At 39.8% G+C, this 19,943-nt stretch overlaps 1 protein-coding gene across 3 annotated transcripts in view; it reads left to right on the top strand.

The window, feature by feature from the left end:
- The window catches only part of CADM1 (cell adhesion molecule 1), a 325,810-nt gene that overhangs the window by 244,420 nt on the left and 61,447 nt on the right, over window positions 1-19,943 (top strand). For all 3 annotated transcript variants that reach the window (XM_059930349.1, XM_059930350.1, XM_059930351.1), the window contains exons 2-3: window positions 15,246-15,392; window positions 16,969-17,121. In XM_059930349.1, coding sequence (XP_059786332.1) covers window positions 15,246-15,392; window positions 16,969-17,121 — 300 coding nt within the window. The remainder of the gene's footprint in view (window positions 1-15,245; window positions 15,393-16,968; window positions 17,122-19,943) is intronic.

The following is a 19,943-nucleotide window of genomic DNA, read 5'->3' on the forward strand; positions in this document are numbered from 1 at the left end:
ATGATCCTTCTTGCTAGTGTCTCTTCTTCATCCTCTCTGGAATTTGCACCCCCATCCTGACAGGGTCATTCCTGGCTTCTCCAGGTTCCCATAGTGCATTCTCATCCTTGTGGCTTACAAGTCTCACCACACTGTGCTGTCCTTGTACGTACACATGTCTGTCTCCCTCGCAACGTCGGGAACTTCTTTTGTTTTTGAATGTTATTTTATTTATTTTTTTATACAGCAGGTTCTTATTACTTACCTATTTTATACATATTAGTGTATACATGTCAATCCCAATCTCCCAATTCATCACACACACCACCACCCCCACCACTTTCCCCCCTTGGTGTCCATATGTTTGTTCTCTACATCTGTGTCTCTATTTCTGCCCTGCAAACTGGTTCATCTGTGCCATTTTTCTCGGGTCCCCATACACGCGTTAATATACGATATTTGTTTTTCTCTTCCTGACTCATTTCACTCTGTGTGACAGTCTCTAGGTTCATCCATGTCTCTACAAATGACCCCATTTCGTTCCTTTTAATGGCTGAGTAGTATTCCATCGTATATATGCCCATCGACAGACAAATGGATAAAGAAGATGCAATACATATATATACATCAGGGACTTCTTAAAGCTGGGCTGTTTGCTCTGTTGACTACTGGAGACACAGCACTAGGGCTGTTTCTTTTCAACCTTGTGAAAATGTCTGAGCCATGGAAAAGCAAATGGTTAGCTTCAGAATACAACAGACAATTGGAATTAATCATTTTGAAAGCAAAATTAAGGAAATTCTTAATTAAATTCATTTGAAGTTCACAATTATATTTAATAAGGGATATGGGTACAACTTAATGTTTTGACGTTAAGAGACTTGTCTCCAAAAATGAGAGTGCCTCAGTGTGAAGGTCTTAGTAACTCCCCTAACAAGGATTGATTGAACACTTGCTCTATAAACTGACCCTCTATTATGCTCTGAGAATACAAAGATGAAGAAGATAGTATGGCTGTTCTCAAGGAGATACAATAATTATAATTTTTAGACCCATTTTACATGTGTAAAACCTGAGGCTTCAAGAGCTTAAGTAACTTTTGCAAGGTTTAGCTAATAACTGGCAGCGCTAGCAGTTGAACCTAGATCAAAAATTTTTTAAAAAGGAAACCACCCTGTAAATAAATGACCATAGAACTATCAGTGTAATAAGTGCCGAGACTGACAATTACAACACACCATGAGCCAGAAGTCTAGGAACGTGGGGCGGTATCAGAGCTTCATAGGGAAAGCGAATGACTTCCAGCTGGATCCTGCAGCATCCTCCATGGTCAGTTTACCTGCCTTTATACATAGCTTAGTAATAGATGGGTTTGAACTAATAATAATAATAACATTAAAAAACAAACTAGAGTCAGTCACCAATTTTTTTATTGGTTTGCTTCCTACGTTCAAAGGCGTATTTTTACCTAAGAAGATCTATTAGTGTCAAAGTATTATTGTCAAACTAAGCCAAATATTATTGTTAATTAAATTTTGTCTGTGCACTTTTCTTTCCTGCAGTGTCAAGTGAAGGGGGAAATTACACCCCCCTCATGCCACAGTGACACACCGCTTAGTGAAGGTTAGGTTTCTAGAGACCTCAGACATCCTGGATTAGTAAGCAGGAAAGGTCTTAGCACCAGTAGCTTTCTCAAAGCTCTTGCACTTAGGAATAAAGGAAGGGATTATCTTCAAGAAGTGACAGCCAGCATTGGAGGGAAGCAGCAAGCACACATACAAGCCTGACAGCTGAGATTGTTTCGGGAAGGGCCACATGGTCCTACGCGTGTCATTAACTCACGTCATCCTCCTTACGTAGGAGCATAGGACAAAGAAAGTGGCAAGTCAGCAAGCTTTGTGGAAATTGTTTTTGTTTCATTTCATTTCGTTTTAATTTTGGCCTTCAGAGAGAGATTCAATGATATGGAAAGCTCACTTCTGTGGAACAGCATATTCAGTAACTTGATATCTGAGGTGTCGACGGTTGAGGTTTTCCAGCAGGGGTGTTGTGTGTTCCATGACTAACCTAACACAACCTTAGAACACGGAGATTGTTCACTGAACTAATTATGGCCGTATAATTAAAGGAGGGAAAACAGAAAATAAGTCATGTTTGTAGTGCTATAGATTGAACCTAATTTTAAATGTCCACTCCTTTGCCTCCATCTGCTATTCATCTTACACTTTTCATACTGAGGATGGTTTTAGTTTGCAATTGAACGTTAGTGATGAAGATGTTTTAATTTACTCTGTGCTTTTGTAGTTAGCCTTAGAATGAAAAGAATGATAGCTAAAGCTCTGAAATTGAAAAAAAAAAATTCCAGCAGATCATGGAAACTCATAAGAAGGTCCTAGCACTATAGACAGAGGCTGCATGGAGAGAGCCATGAGGCTAATGAAGAAGCTGGAGAAGGAGAAGATTATATCCTTTATTTAGCATTTTTGGAGCTTGAAAAATACTGTTACACACATTTCCTCACTCGATTCTCATGATAACCTTGGAGGAGAGATGCCATTTACCCTTTTTAAAATGTGAAAACAGATTCGGAGTTTTTCCCGGTTTCACCCCCAGTAAGCTCAGAACTGCAGCACAAATTCCTGTTTTCCGAGTCTTATGGTCTCATTTTCCTTAGATGACCTCTTAAGTGAAAATAAGGTACAAGTGATGTCGTTATCACATATCTCTAATTTCAACGATGATTAATCAGCAGCCCACATTCAGATGGTAACTAATCAAGTTATTTTCATAATGGCACCACTTTGGATAGTTGCAGTGCCCCTCTGACTGACACAGGCTTTCCGCTGGGGACTCGGCAGTCAGGAAAGTAGAATCTGGAATCTCCTTTGGCCACTCTCCACATGCAATCCCTTCATCAAACCCTGGCTTAAGAAGAGCTTTCTAACTCATATGTTTCTTCTCAGACTCAGCTGGGGCCAGCAATTCAAGAGCCCAGAGGTTAAAAAACCACCACTTGCTTTGTGACTGACGGATAATAGAGGGAATAACTCACCATAAGGGCCTTAGTCACAGAACCCAATTTTCCAGCTAAGAAACTGTCATTTCATAAAATAGTCCAAGGCTGCTTGGATTCCTGGTAGGAGATGTGAATAAGTTGAATGTTGCCACATTATTCAGCATGATGCTTATCATGGATTTACAGCTGTTTCTTGAACAAACCATATTACACACGCTCAGAATACTCTCTAGAATAAGAATATGAAACATCTATCCCCTCCCATTTCCCCGGTTTCTGTTTCTGTAGTCATGTCAGTTGAGGTTGACGTTCACTCTGAGTCCATATCTGATGTGTTCCAACTGATATCCTTACTTGCTTGTCCTGTCGGCTCTAAGCTTTAAATTTGGAAGGTGTTCAATGGCTCTTGTTGGCAGGAAAAATGAACGAGGAGATGTAGAGAGAGACTGCTATTACAGCCAAATTTCAGTCACATAGATTGTCAGTACTAATGAATGCCCTTGAAGCAGACACTCTAAATGCCTGAAGTTGGAGTTGAACTGCATTTGGAGTCGGAATCATTCGGCAGAACAGAGATCCTCTCTCTAAATACTAAAGGACCAGTATTTGGACTCTGGTTATAGAGCTAATTATGTCGCTGTCACATATTGGAACATGCTGATTGCTGATGGATAGGCTTCAAATTCCTTCTAAGCTGTATTATTTTAGTTTTAGTCCTAACTCATATAAATCGGATACAGTAGATTCTTCCATTAGTTCCCCACCATTCTTTTAGCATCATAAAATAAAGCCTCATTAACGTACTGTAATTGTGACTAGTGCCAGAGTGAAATAGACGGACGTTTGGATATTGGTTCCAGCCACTTATTTAACCTCTCTAAATCTCAGTTTCCTCATCTGTATAATGGGGATGATGATAAGATATTGAACCACATAGGACTGTTGTGAGGATTAAATAAAATAACACAAAAAACAACGCATAGCGCCTGGCACACAGAAAACATTTTTAAAGTATTTAGCTATTGTTGTCATACAGATAATTAAAATAATGCTCCCTCCAGAAATAATAGGTGTTTTCTTGATATTAAAAAAATTAAAATAATAATGAACGCTTTAGAAAAGAAATGTGTTTCTCTTTCCTCCAGAGGTGGAGAAAAGCAGTCACTTTCCTTTTCTTTTCTGTGTGTAGTAATCATTGTTACATGTGATAGCTTTGTGATTTTAAATATCTTACACTAATTGTTAGTCTTTTAACACCCTGGAGGCAAACGTAAAGAAAAAAAAAAAAAATCAGCTTTTAGTAAGTTGAAGCAAGTGACCCGGGTTTAATAATGGTATCTCTCATCAAAGGGAAAGATGATATTAAATGGGGTGCTTAAAAGCAGGGTATAAAAAATAAGGGAACTGCACGTGCCATCTCCATTGAGACTTGAGCTTAAGGGTTGTAAGGAAATTCAATTTAAAGCACTTTGTAGAGGGGCAGTTATTGTAAACAATCTGCATCTCTAAATATGCTTAGAATGTAGGGAAATTGAGAAGTGTCAGTTAAGAAGAGACCACAGTAGAGCCTGCTGTCTCCATAGCTTTGAGACAGAAATTGTGGATTTCTTTTCATTTGGTTAGAAAAAAAGGCAACATTATATTTTCTTACAGAGTGAGGGCTCTCCAGAGGCTGCTGCAGTGTGTATAGTAAATGGCTTGGCTACCAAGATCTCTTCCCGGGTAAGGAAGAAGTCCAAGTTCCCTTAAATCTTTATAGGAATAGTAGAACCTAATATGTGTGTCGTCCTTTGTGGTTTTCAAATATTTTAATGCGTATTTTGAGTTTTAATCATTTAAACCTTTTGTTTTCATTATGAATAGCTCATGGTTTGAGAAATGTGGATAGTTCTCTGTATGAATTAAAGTCGTCCATTCCCATTATCCCAGGCTTCGGGTAACTTTGGGACCAGTGACCATCTCACTGGATGGTGTGAGGGTCTGTGCTTCATCAGTTACTGGCTTCTACCTGCACAGTGCATCCATTTTAGAATGTGATTTTCTTTCCCAATAGTCCATGCTCATGGACAGCAGAATTGTACAACCAGTTTTCAGTCTGCAAAGTAGCCATTTAATATATCCCAGGGAATGGAATATCATATTATCAGTTCATTAGCAAAGTGGTTGATGCAGAAGATCAACAGTTGGCCTTCAGCAGGCTCTGTCTGAAAGAGACAATGTATTTTGAAATGCTGGAACACTCCCCCGCTTTGAATTGCTACTGGAGCAGAGCAATATAAAACTGTTCTTTTATTCTTCTTTTGCCATAAACGAGCATCACAGAATCAAATCCATTGAGAAGAAACTCCTTGCTTTGCCAACACAATTAGTTTTGTAAGAAGCCTCTGTATTCAGATTGTTCTCCTCCAAGGTCCAAGTTGGATGGCTGTGGTTAGTTTTTAATTAATTTTTTTTTAAGAACCTCTTTTCTCCCAAGAGCCTCTAAGCAGATTTAGCAGGCTTAAAATGACTGTTCCTCAAGGTGATTTCAGCGCCATCTCACAAGGAAATAAAACAGTGACTTTCCTACTTCGGGGGCTCTGTTTTTTCCTCTCTCTTTTAATTCTCAGAAAACCTGTCCACTGGAGGAAGTTTTTCTTCAGGGTGAGGCTATCTTCTCTCCAAAAAAGATGCTATCTTTTTTTTTTTTTTAATGAAATCTTCATTATTTATTTATTTATTTATTTTTGGCTGTGTTGGGTCTTCGTTGCCGTGCGAGGGCTTTCTCTAGTTGTGGCAAGCGGGGGCCGCTCTTCATCGCGGTGCGCGGGCCTCTCACTATCGCGGCCTCTCTTGTTGCGGAGCACAGGCTCCAGACGCGCAGGCTCAGTAGTTGTGGCTCACGGGCCCAGTTGCTCCGCGGCATGTGGGATCTTCCCAGACCAGGGCTCGAACCCGTGTCGCCTGCATTGGCAGGCAGACTCTCAACCACTGCGCCACCAGGGAAGCCCGATGCTATCTTTTTGATGAACGAAAAGGCCGTGAAAGCTGTCCAGCTATGAAAAGGAGTGAGAGGAGAAGAAAGTCTGGGATTTTCACGTTTCAGTGTGAAGAGCAAAAGGATTCAGTGATTATTATTATCTTTTATGGTTTATTCTTATATTCCTCTTTCTTTGATTGCCTTCGCTTCTTGGATAAGTGGATTTTAATGGAAGAGCTAATTCAGATCTTCATGTTTAGCGGATGGGTATCACTCCCCACAAACATTCTATAGAGGGCATTGAACCTCTGTGCTTTATGGGATCAGGCAGCTCAGATCATAGGCATCATAATTGCTGGGCCCCCTTAGTGCTGTGGGCTCTGATTAAAAAGTCCTATTGAGCTCAGTCTTAAGAGGAAGGCTTCTAATGTGATGGTTAAAACTGAAATAGCATAGGCGCAGCTGCTGTAACTACTTTCTTTTGTCACAGTATTCCTGGAAAAGAGTTTTCACACATCTAATCAATGTTTCCTTTCACAAGAGAGGTTCTCATCCTATATGTAAATACCAGTTGGACTGTATTGACCAACAGTCAATACAGTTGAACTGCTTGACCGTGGTTCTTCAGCCTTAATGCTGAAAACCAATAGACCCAAAGGTAAAAACAGCTTGATGCTTATTGGTCTTTCAAGTTAAGACTCGGGTCACCTTTGGTTTGGCATGGTATAAGAGCTCATTCTCTTGGAAGAGAAAAGCAGAAACAGATCTTCTTACAAATGAAATAGCACAAGATTAAAGGATTTCACGGGGACAAGAGAATCTTGACATCGTTCTTTGCAATAACTTTTGTCCTGTTTTAAATCCTGAACTTTCCAATTTGTAAGGTGATGGTGGAATTATCAAAATCTATTCACTAGGTCGATTTTGTTAGCCTTAGATCCATCAAAACCTGGGTGTGGGAACTCTGAAGGCAAAATCTGGCCGTGCTCTTTCAGAGCTACCCCTTCTAAAAGGGATATTGCAAGACATGAGATTTGCAGAACTGGACCTTTGTGTAAGTTGCTGTGGCTGAACGCATTGTGACAAGTCACCACTGTGACCATCAGTATTCTCGGCTGTCCCTCCTTCGTGTGCCTTTTCGAGTTAAAGGTGAAATTCCATCTTTAACCCCCCTGTGGTTGTCTGAACAGTGATTAATGAACTAGATGTGATTCCTTGCAGACCTTTCAAAGGGTGGATGACGGATGGAATTTCAGCCTTTTTTTTTTTGAAACCAGGCCTTTTGCATCATACAGCTTTTAAAATCAATGTCCTTTTTTGAATGCCGAGAAAACAAAGGGAACTTCTGGAAAAGTGTATGCAGCTTGACACAATAGGCCTTAATTGGTGTCAAGGAGATGTTGGGATGAATGGGGAAATGCCCATTTAGCTGATAAGACTAAAAAGTGGAGCCTTGTTATGAGCTCTCATCTCAACGTATTTAAACTATAGCAAAACTGAAACATATTTGCAATATAGATCATAATGACTCCAAAGGAGCCATTATACTCTATTATGTAATTACATAATCAAAGCATGCATAGTAATCAGCTTTTGGAATTCAATGCTAATCAAACATACCTATAGTATGTGTTTAAGCTAAAATAGAGAACGTTAATTTGCCATTAGTCAACTAAACAAGAACGTGTATACAGAATATTCATGAATTGCTTAATGTTGTGTCAGATGATATTTTTTTGTTTTGTATTCAGGGGACATCAACAATTTTAATTGAAGAAAAAACCAGCACTGAGGGAAGATTACTCTTTAACTTGCCATTCAAAAATTTGCCTCACCTTTTACTGATTATAAAAGGAGATTAGATTAAATTCAATATTTTTTTTTTTCCTTCCATAAGTTCAAGTGATACAGCAGTAATTATATTACAGGAGATTCTTAGGAGATCCTGACCATCTCCATGCCATAGGATAAAGTGTTACGAATACTACACTTGAAACAAAGCTTTTAATAGATAAATAAATAAATAAACAAACCTTGAGCATATATTGCTTTTGTAATTAGAAGCAAATCAATAAATGTTATTTAGAAATAACCAAGAATAGAAATACCTTGATGAGCCATTAGGAGATGGGGCCTCATAAATGCCATGTGATCTTACTTACATATCTCCTCCCTGGACCTCACTGTCTTTATCTATAAAATGAGAGAGTTGATCTGGAGGTTCCTTTTAGTTCTGTTGACCTTTGTTTCCGCAAGGGTTCTATGAAAAAGAAGGTGACCCAAAGGAAGTGTTTTGGTCCATGCCACACACTCTTGCCCACTCGGTTATTTATTGAGTTGGTTTAGCTTATTTTAACTCCCAGCTTATGAACTGTATGATTTGCATTCATACTTATTTTGACCATTGAGTAGACAGTTCTTGGAGCAGACAGTCAACAAATTCGACTTTACTGTTTGGGATAGCAAAACGTGGATGGGGATCAAAAAGGTTAAGAGTAGCTTTGTAAACAGCAGGCAGATTGAATGCTTTTGACTTCAAATAAATATTCTAGTATTCACAAAGGTTGAAGTATTGTCTCTCTTTGAAATAAAGAATTGTATTTATGTTGAAGAGGGCTCACCCTTGCCCTTAATCCACGGTTGATAGACCCATCGTTTTCTGTTTCGGTTTTTTTTTTTTTTTTTTGGCCGCGCCTCGCGGCACGTGGGACCTCAGTTCCCCGACCAGGGATGGAATCTGCGCCCCCTGCAGTGGAAGCGTGGAGTCTTAACCACTGGACCGCCAGGGAAGCCCTGGACCCATCGTTTTCGACACAGGTTCTCACTGTCTTTTATTTGCACATTGGATGACTGAAAATGTTACTGTAATATTTAAAAGGGACTAAATTCTTTCATCCAAAGCTTTTGTGGCTTGAACTTCAAATCATTTATTTTCAAATTACTTTTACTGTAATTCTTATTAATTCAAATAGGTTTCTGATTTGATATAAAACTCTGTAAACGCAAGGAACAGTTTAATGAATTGAAAGATAAGATTGAGTCTTTTAAAGGAAGTGTACGAAATATGCTGACAATAATTGCTTAGATAGAAATCAAATCTTAATGGCTTTGTTAATGATTTATAGTGAACACTGTTTACGTTGACTTGGAGGAACATGTGCAGTTAGAAAGATTTCTCCCTCTGGGTTTCAACAGAATCTTAATTTTTTTTTTCTTTTCCTGAAATGTACTCAATTCTAAGGCTAGCTCTCAGAAACGTTAGCAGGAATTGCAGTGCCTCTGTTGGTGATGGTTGTATTTGGGTTGAGGTAAGGGATTTCTCTTTCAAGTTGGGCACGTAACTGATATGATTGTAAAAATGGGATCCAACAGAAATGAGAATGGGGGAAAAGCCATTTGAAGCTTTAAGACACAGGGCTCACATACCACTAAGAAATAAGTGTTTCAAAAACATGCAAGTTTTTTGCCTCTTTAGAAAGTCTCAACTTAGATACCATTTGGAGGGGAAGAATTAATAACCCCAAAGCTTTAATTAGTGTACAATTTCGATAACTCTGGTGGCTTTTTTAATGGCTACGTTAATCATTGGCAGGATGATTTTTTTGTTGGTTTGGTTGGTTTTTTTTGGACAGCCTGTATTGTTGGTTGGACTTTTGCCTATTTTAGACAACCTGACTATTCTGATTTAATGTTAGGTTCAGTCTTCCACACAGCAGAGGATTTAAAAAAAGGTTCCCCTAATAACGATTTTGCAACTGAAGGAGTAGAACAGGGGACCTTATTTGCTCTTTCTCTGGGCAAGCTGTCTTCCCAGTAAAGAGTCATTGGTGCTCCTCCGGAGTCAGGAAGAGTTTACATAGTTGCCGTAGTATAAACCGAATTCTGTTCCAACTGTGACTTGCCCTTTTATTATAGACTTGACTGGAGAGACTTCCCCGGTGTAAATGAAGTGCTTTATTTATTAACAGACAGGCAGTGGGGGCCAGAGCTCTCAGTGCTGGCAAACGCTGGCCGTGCGCTGGTAATAAAGGCATTCTCCAGGGGCAGTGTGCTGAGTGCCAGAAGAAGGAAGCAGTAGTAAACAAGGTGTTTTACATTCAGGACAGTCTCTCTCTCATCTTGAAGTGTGTAATTGTGTTCTGGATAAATTATGGAAATAAAAAAAAATCAGAAGTTGCTCATAGGGAAATCACCCTCTTTAAAAACAAGTAAATTTTCCAAGGCAGAGCCCGTAGAACCTTGGCAACAAATCTTGAGGTTGGCCGGTTAAAAAGTACAAACTGTATGGGCTGGAGAAGCTGATGTAACTGGGTTCAAACACCAGCTCGGCCACTTAGCTGAATTCCATTAGGCAGCTCATTTCAATTTCTCCGTGTCTCAGGTTCTTAATCTTTAAAGTGGGGACATTGAAAACTCCAGGAGTTTGAGAAGGAAAAGCGTGCAAAGCCACTAACATAACGCCTGGCGTCAGAGCAACATACGTTCCCTTCCCCAAGTCCCAGTGCCTGAGCTATTTCTCATTTCAGCTTCTCGCTCGCTCGAAGATTTGCCCCATCACCCGCTTCAGGCAGTTCTCTTGTTGGTCAAATAGATTCCAACCCAGGCTTAGTGTTCTGTGTAATGCATTTACATAGTGTTTATAACAAAATGAGGTTTCAGGAAAGAATCCATGAGTTAAGTCAATTGATGATTGAATTAATGGGGGATTTCTGAGTCCACTGCCTTCCCAGCCCCACTCCAGCCCTAACCAACTCAGCTGAAATGGTCTTTACTGATCATCAAAATAAATTTTATCTTTTTTTTTTTTTTTTTTTTTTTGCTTTAGGTAATATGCTTTTTCTTCCTTGTAATGAATGTCCTGGCAACTTCTAGAGTACTTTGGGAGACCTGCTTGCGAGTGAATGGGCCTCTCTAATGCCAGAGTTTTATTTTTAGAATTTGTGGGGCAGATAGGGAAGTTATAGGGAATACAGTTGCTGGTATAAATTAAAAGCCAGTTTGATTCCGTCTCTTAAACCTCACCCATGTATACCAATGAGCAGTCAAAGATGTCTATACGTGTGAGACGTTGTTCCACCCTTAAAATAAATTACCTTGCTGTGATAACAGCCTTATTTAATGGCTACAGTATATATTGTACCTACTTGATTTCTTTTGCCCAGAACGTGTGCTATTTCTGCCCTGACGGTATATCTGCTAATAGAATTTTAGAAAATCAGAAGGGTTTTTTAAATGGATTATTTAAGAAAGGCACCAAAGTTACCTGTTTGTAGTCTTCTGCTACACATCAGATTGTTTGTAACAACCTAATTGTCATGATATCTGTTTCACGGGGAAATTTATCAAGTCACAGTGAACCCTTCTGTTTGGAAGAAATAGTTGAGGACGTGAGCAGAAATTATTTTTACATAAAGGCTTCAGGCGGTTAGGAGTACTGACATACATATCATATTTTCATCACTGTCATTCGCTTCCTTTGCCTCAAATAAATAGGTCATTATTATTCCATTGCAGCCATCTTACGACGCTCCAAGTATGGAGCTCTGTGTAATGTAACTACTGTCCAGCTGACCCATATAATTTATTGGTGATTTTTACAGAGTGACATCCTTGGGCCACCACCATCCGTCAAGGCACTTTGATATCTTTCAGCACTTATAATATTTTAGCATTTGTATCGTAACCATGTTAACATAGCTAGGAATTGTCATTTTCTGAGACACTGGATTTTAGGTTGGCGTTAGCAATTTCAAAAAATAATACAATAATGATGATGTTACCACCATGGATTTGCAGAGCCTGTTATGTGCCAGAGCACAGCAAGGGCAAACATTTGCAGATGGCAAAAGTTTTACCTGAATGATTTATTCAGCAATGACACATTAAAGGGATCTGGTCTTATATTATTTGATTATAAGTAATAAATAAGAATGTTTAGACTTTTTAAGAAACATACAAACAAAAAAGTCCCTCTGGTTCTGTTTTATTACTTTCCTTGCTTTAAATACAAAATCACAGTCAACTCCTCTGCTCCTGTCTCCTTTGCAAATGTTTTATAGCCTTAATATGAATATAGACAGAATATACTAGGGTTCTGAGTAAAGACTAAAATTAGAGTGGATGGTTATTTCCACAGAAACTATTCTATTAGAGCTTAATTGAATTGCACTTGGCTTTAAGTCCCAGCATCTGCAAGATGGTAGTCAGGATCTATAAGTCCAAAGGGATTAAGGCCTTTCACTGGGTAGCCTTCCCATGTGTTCCTTTTATAAGCTGAAGATTCTTATTTGTGTTGCTAATAGACTTCCTTTAGGTAGAAGAAATCTCCTCCACAATCCAGGTAGACTGGTTTGATAGTCTAATCTCCTCAAGGCAAGTCCCATGTTTTGAGACAGAATAGCTTTTGAATCATGCAGTTTAATGTTTCCTTACTAGATTGGGTTACCCTGAGGAAATAGGGTATTGTCCTTTCTGTACAGACCTCCGCCAGGGCCAGCAAAACCACCTTGAAAAGCTTGCTCAATTGGCAGGAATTCCCTTTCCCTTGTTTTAGTCTCAGATCTGGGAATAAACTGCTCCCCCCAGCTGGGTTCTGAATTCTGTGTTTGTCACGGTGACCCACTGAGGAAAAAATAAGCATGACTTCGTCTCCTCTGATCACTCTTCCTCTTTGTTATTATTCTCTAACACTCTTCAGCCCACTAAGCTTTCACTGCTGGATTTACCTTTTCACTTGCTACAAGCCCTGTGGACCTCGTTCTCACACCCAGGTTTCTTCCCTGGATCAGAGGTCTCAAGGTTGGGTTTCATTTTGCTCTGCTCCTCAAGCATCAAGAATTTTTGTTTATCTGTGGCTCTAATAATGTTTTCCTTATCCCTCTAGTTGCCTCTTTTCTAATCCTCTCCCATAGGCTGGTTTATTTCTAGGTGGATTTGGCTTAAAGCCATCTTAGACGTCCCTTCTCACACTTCCCTGCTGTGTCCCGCCAAAAAAGGATCCTTCAGCAGAAATATGAGAGCAGGTGGAAATCCTCCATTTACTCAAATTGTGTCTCTATTTATGTGGTCTCATTTTTTTTTTTTAGAATAGTACTTATCTTTGACCTTTGTTTCTTAATGTGACAGGTTTTTTTTAGAGAGTGAATAAGCCACCCTGAGTTGATATATAATACATAGAGAGCTCCTTGAGAGCAGGGACCGTGAGCTTTCATTCTTGTATCCACACTACTCGCAACATGTACAGTTGCTTAGTTGGGATTTGACATCTAGAGAAGTGATGGTGGTGCTGATGATCACAGCTACCGTTTATTCAGTTTTACGAAAGGTAGCCACAGTGCTAAATGCTTTACATTGATTATCTTTCTTTTTTTTTCCTTTAAATTTGTTTATTTATGTATTTATTTTTGGCTGCGTTGGGTCTTCGTTGCTGTGCGCGAGCTTTCTCTAGTTGTGGTGAGCGGGGGCTACTCTTCGTTGCGGAGCACGGGCTCTAGAGCGCAGGCTCAGTAGTTGTGGCACGCAGGCTCAGTAATTGTGGCTCGCGGACTCTAGAGCGCAGGCTCAGTAGTTGTGGCGCATGGGCTTAGTTGCTCCGCGGCATGTGGGATCTTCCCAGATCAGGGTTCGAACTCGTGTCACCTGCATTGGCAGGTGGATTCTTAACCACTGTGCCACCAGGGAAGTCCCTGATTATCTTTCTTAATCCTCCCAACAGCTCTGTGAGATAGCTTTTAATTACTATCCCCACTTTACAGATGAGACATTGTCTCAGGGACTTTAAATAGTTTGCCTAAAATCTTATAGCTAAAAAGCAATCTCTCTTGTCCCCTCCCTGATTGACCGTTGTACCTATTGCCTGTATTATACTTTTTGTTCTGTAAGTGGGAATTAGGGATCAGTTTTCACCAACATTGCAGCTTCTTAGAGGCTAGGACAATGTCTTATACTGCTAAATCCCCTGCTATGCCCAGTGCGGAATTGGACATTCAACAATTATTTCATCTTTTGCTTTTGGAGTCTCCTCTCCTCCTACCTGTGCTGTGGATCGTTTAGGACATTTATGAGGGGCCCTGGCTACTGTCACTTATCTTAGAAGTAACAAACTAGAGCCGACCTGGAGATAATCCAGATATCAGTGGATCTGAAAGCCTAGACTTTTTGACATGTTCTGTAAGAGATTTTCTAAATGGCTGGAAGGGGGTAGTCTGTAGAAGGGGCGTGGTTCAGGACTGCCTGGAGCTTTGGGTGAGTCATGAAGATGTAGTTTCTGAGAACAGAGTAACAAAGTGAACTGTAAGGTTCCCAGGATTTTACTGAGTTTCCAAAGGGTCACAGTCAGGTCCCCACCCCTACGCAATAAATAACGGGACTGCCTATACTTTGGGAATCTTGACATCTACTAACAAGGTGAGATTGTTTACTGAGCCCTCCCACCTACTTCTATTAAGTGACCCCTTGAGTTTTCTGTGAGGTGACCAAATAGCTCAAGGGCATGTGAGCTGAGGTTGAGTACAGTCATTCCTTGGTATCCATGGGGGATTGGTTCCAGGACCCCCACGGACACCAAAAATCTCAGGATGCTCAAGTCCCTTCTATAAAATGTATACTTGAAGTCATCTCTAGATTACTTATAATACCCAGTACAATGTAAATGTTATGTAAATAGTGGTAAAAACAATGTAAGCACTATGTAAATAGTTGCTGTCGTGCAAATTCAAGTTTTGGGGAACATTCTGGAATTTTTTTTTTTTTTAGTATTTTCTATCTGTGGTTGGTTGAATCTGCAGATGCCGAACCCACAGATAAGGAAGGATGATGTATACGTATTTCCCCTACTCCGTTTGTGGGAGCTGCTGTTCCTCATGACGGCCAATACTCTTACCTTTCTGTACCTCTCCAGCATACTACTTGGCTAGTAAAAACATTGGAGGCTGGAGCGTGGACATCACAACTTCTGACAGCACGTTGATTCCAGGCTTAGTTGTATTTTGCCCCTAGATCTAGCTCAGCTTAATCGACTCGTTTTGTGGACTATGGAGAAAGGTGTGTGAGCCTTACCAAATGTGGCTACTCCTGTCTATTTTCTTTTTTGGCCGCGCAGCTTGTGGGATGTTAGTTCGCCGACCAGGGCATGAACCCGCTCCCTTGGCAGTGAAAGCTCGGAGTCCTAACCACTGGACCGTCAGGGAATTCCCATCGTGTCTGTTTTCTAATTCACTTCTTGTTTCTCATTTTAATTGATCCTATTAACCAAATTTTAATTGGTGGAATTTTTTTCTCCTTTTTTTAAAGGTGATGGACAGAATTTGTTTACGAAAGACGTGACAGTGATCGAGGGAGAAGTTGCAACCATCAGCTGCCAGGTCAATAAGAGTGACGACTCTGTTATCCAACTACTGAATCCCAACAGACAGACCATTTATTTCAGGGACTTCCGGCGTAAGTTTCCATCTCTATAGCATTAGATGGCAACTTTTTTTCCTACATGTTGTCTTGATAAAGAGATTGCCAAGGCCTCTTTCTTTTTTTTTTCTTTTTAATTTAATGTTAGATGCTTAAAGTTTAATCAGTTCTTCAGAGGGAAGAAGAGACATGCAATCATAATCTTCCTACTTAATAGAAACCTTGAATGGTCCTTTTTTAAAAGTAAGACAGTCTTCCTTTGCAATAGGAATTGATTGTAGTAATTCAAGGTGAATTGCCGTTGAGTCCCAAATACTTAGCTGACACAAACAACTCAAATAGGGTAAAGCAAGGAAAATATAGCATTCTCAAAGGTAATCTGTTTGGTTTGAAGACTGAAGTTTCCTAGGCAATCTGTGCCTATAAAGACAAAACCAAATCTCCTGTCATCATAGCCTGTGGTAGATGGAGGTGCCCATGTGCTGAAATCCTTCCAAATGTAAGATCACAAAAGCCAGTAATCGAAACTTAATTGTATATCATAGCAATGGTTCAAATGGGTGTCAGGGTTTGGCAAGAGCAAGAATCAGGTCTTTTGAAAAACTGTGATTTGAGAGCATTGGTGCCTAACCAAAGCGGGTGTCAGGCATGTCGCCTCCTGCCCACTTGTCCCCATTCCCCCCACCACCTCAGAACATTCATGACCTGTGGAAAGAGTTATAAACCTATGGAACATTAAGAGGACTATGGAGGGTAAAAGGAGAGAAGCCAGCTTCTCATTGTTAGAATGCATTTTTGTCATTAGTATATACTGATCTAGCCTTTGCCAAATTAATATAAGGATTTTAAAAGTGACTATTAGAAATCAATAAAAAGCCCACATACATTACTTTTGGGATGACTCTGACTTCCTACTTTATACCTAATCAGTTTCATCCCCGTGGAGCTGAATGCAGTTAGAAAATGGGGTCAGGTCTAAGGCCCCTGTAGGCCCCAGGCCATGGACTTTTGGCAGGGCCACCTCAAACCACATCAAACGCAAAGATGCATCAGAGTTAAATTGGATTGTTTTGCTATAAAGTTTTTTTTTTTTTAATGATTTTCATTTTGCTTTTGAAATTACTAATAATGCTTTTTTAAAATTTTCTCTCATAATATTAGAACCTCTATTTCTTTTAAGGCCTCAGATTTTTAGAGACAATTTAAAAGCCTGTAGGTTCTACTCCCTGAAATTTCAGTGCCAAAGGGGGCTCATTGCCTGCCCTTTCCTCCTGTTCTCATTCTGCCTGTCTCCAATAGAAGATCCGAAACAATTTATGAATAAGTGCTCAAAACTGACAGCAAGGGATATGCGTGTGTACACAGACACACACACCCATGTGTGTGAGTTTCCTTTTGGGGCAGGGATATATATGTGTCTACAAGCAGTTATTGCAGAAGCCCTAACTAGGAACTCAAGAAGCACAAAGAAGTACCCACCAGGTGCAGAAAGACTTAATCTGTGTGTCTGCTCTGTAGCTGCCTTTCTAGTCACCTGCCTTTTGCCTCCCCTCGGGAAGGCAAATAGACTGTCGTCTTTCTCACAACACTAACTCTGTGTTTTGTTTTCCAGCTTTGAAGGACAGCAGGTTCCAGCTGCTGAATTTTTCAAGCAGTGAACTCAAAGTGTCGTTGACAAATGTCTCAATTTCTGATGAAGGAAGATACTTCTGCCAGCTCTACACTGACCCCCCTCAGGAAAGTTACACCACCATCACTGTCCTGGGTAAGCAACGCGCCAGGGCTTGTCCTGGGCAACGAGGGGGTGGTACTTACTTCCACATGGCTTCCAGCAGCTAGGAAAAGGTTAACAGTAAATTTTACTGTTTTAGGAGGACTCACCGCCCATCTTGCTGAATTTTAAAAATAGCCTATTTTACCAAACACTCTAAGGAATGGCAATCAGCAGGCTTTCTAGATTTCACCTGCTCTTGGGTTTCAACCCTCCAGCTTCAGAAGCAAAGATCAAGAGAATTTAGAGCCCTCAAATGAATCACTCACCACATGTAATGTCGTTGCTTCTAACTACCAGGACTTTTTTTTTTCCCTTCTGTGCAGTAGAGGGGGAAACAGGCTACCGCATCTGCACCCTGTGGCAGAGCTCTGATATGAAATCCACTTAATGATTTTTCCTTCTGAGTTACATCTCGTTTAATATTGTTGATCTCCTTTTCTTCGGCTTGACTTACTGCCTCATTTATTGCTCCCACTCAGGATTATGCTGTAAAAATCATACCCCATGAACACATACTTTGCCACAAATTGCAACCATTAGGTGTAAAAGAATGTGTAAAAGAATGTAAAAGAATGAAGAGCTTCTAGGGAGAGAAGGCTGATAATAAGCAAGGACTGTGGATTGGCTGCTGGGTACACCTCTGCCTCTAGCGGGTTAAGTATCTTCAGGTACGATGGCTAGATTGCGACTTTCAGCAGAATCCCGGTAGCCAGGTTTCCATGTGTATGTTTTGATAGAGTCAGCAGATATTCCTGTGGTGAAGGTGGTCTGAACTAGTCACCTTTTAGACAAACATATACTCCAGTGCCTAACACCAGCCAATTTGGATTTTTGAAACTGAGTTTTCAAGGACCTACACTATAGCGTGAGGCAAGATCTCTGATTTACACCTTCGGAAAGATGATGAATCAAAGCCTATTTGAGGCGGCAGACTGCAGCTTTTCAGTGCAGTGATATGAAGATTAAAGGGGAAAGATAAATATGAAGGATGTTTTTGCTTAGTGTGTGTGAACATATATGTATTTATGGGTGTATGTATTGATCTGCTGCCTCATTACTTTATTTAAACACAGCTGTAATAGGGAACATTTTTTTAATTCATTAAACTAAAACATATCCCTAATGCTTACATATATGTTATTGATAAGAGGAACACTGATTTTAGACAGTCAGGTTTCATGTCTGGCCATGTTGCTTCTGCTGTGGTCTGTGTTTGGTGATGTGTACATGTTTATCTCTAATTGCGCCTTTGATCCCTATTAGATCTGCAGAAATAGTAAGTGTAGAAGGTTTGGCTGGGATGACCGTTTTGGAATTTGGCAGATGTACCGAAAGTTTTCTGGAGAAATCTTTGAAACACTGTTTGCTTGTTGGAGTAAGTCATCAGCTGCATAAACTTCAAATAGGCCATCTTCCCACTGACCCACCATTGTTTATGGTGTGTCCACGAAAGTGACGGCAATTAGATGGAATATACTTAACGGCATTTTGCATTTTCAGAATGTTTCGCTACATATACCTTTAAGTATGAATGTCTTTATTTCAAAGAAAGAGATGTTAATAATAGAGGTTAGCCGTCTTGCCCAGGTTACAAAGCACGTGGTGAGAATCAAGAATCTTAGACTTCGAAACAGACCTTACTCTTCTGCTTCAGAACCTCTGGGTCTTCTAGTCTAGGTTATTTTCAACAAAATTCTGAAGGCTGCTGTTTCAAGATTTTCTCCCTGAAGGTGCACATCTTCTGTTTGCAGGAGTGTATCTGGTCTTTGACAAGCAGTTACTGCCTGTCAGTTTTCAGTGTTTGGTACATTTGTTCTCAGACCCACTAGACTGGGCCAGTTGGACTGAATACACCCAGCACTAGTCTTTTGAGAAGCATTATGCCTGTAATCCTTTTGGAGGTCTGATTGTTCTAGAAATAATAGGTTCCTTGCTTGTATTGTATAGAAACATTAACTTAAATATACTTGAAAGTAATACGGGTAGATGCTCTTTTTGCAGGTATTATGCATTCATTTAATATTCCTTCCACTGAATTTATTCTAGGATTCCTTGACGGAGTCAAATTGTTGTCATCAGTGCTTGAGTCTTTCATATTCCCAAATCTGACAATTTCCACTGGATACTCCTATATTCAAAGCTTCCTCCTAAGGTTTAGAGTTTTCAGGTATTATAATGAATGAAGAATGATCTATTAGCATCGTCTTCGTTTCTGTCTGTGGTCCTCTGAAAAGGACCCCATATGTACTTACACAGCTGTCAAACTTCTTGATCGGATGAAGATGCTCATTTTAGTGCATGCATCTTTATTTGTTGTTTGAAGCATTCAGCAAAAATTTCAGCATAATTATAAGACATAGAGATGGGTATTTGTTAGTTACTATTATGTTTATTATCTTATCCATGTAAAAACTGAAAACTCCCCTACGATATTTTGCATGCATTTGGATGCCTTTTAGGATATTCGTTCACTCCTTCCACTTGTGATGAGTTTGTTTCTTTCTCCAGATCGTACTGCTGTTCATGAGAGGAGATGAGTGAGAGAGAGAATAGACTGCCTTAACATTAGTATAGTTACTGATTATAGTAGCTAATATTATTACAGTCCTGTCCCTCTAAGATTAGTGTTCACTGTTAAGATTCCAGGAGCAGGAGAACCTAATTATTTTAAAGGATCTTAGAGTGAGATTCCACATACCCATCAGCTTTAAGTCTCCTCTTTTGTTGTAATTAACGTGACTCATCTTGATATTGCTGATTTTTTTTAAAGTTGTAGGCGTAATGTTTATAATTAGCACTCTTACAGATGTGAG

The sequence above is a fragment of the Balaenoptera ricei genome, chromosome 8 (genome assembly GCF_028023285.1).
Source record: "Balaenoptera ricei isolate mBalRic1 chromosome 8, mBalRic1.hap2, whole genome shotgun sequence".
In the NCBI taxonomy this organism is placed as follows: domain Eukaryota; kingdom Metazoa; phylum Chordata; class Mammalia; order Artiodactyla; family Balaenopteridae; genus Balaenoptera; species Balaenoptera ricei.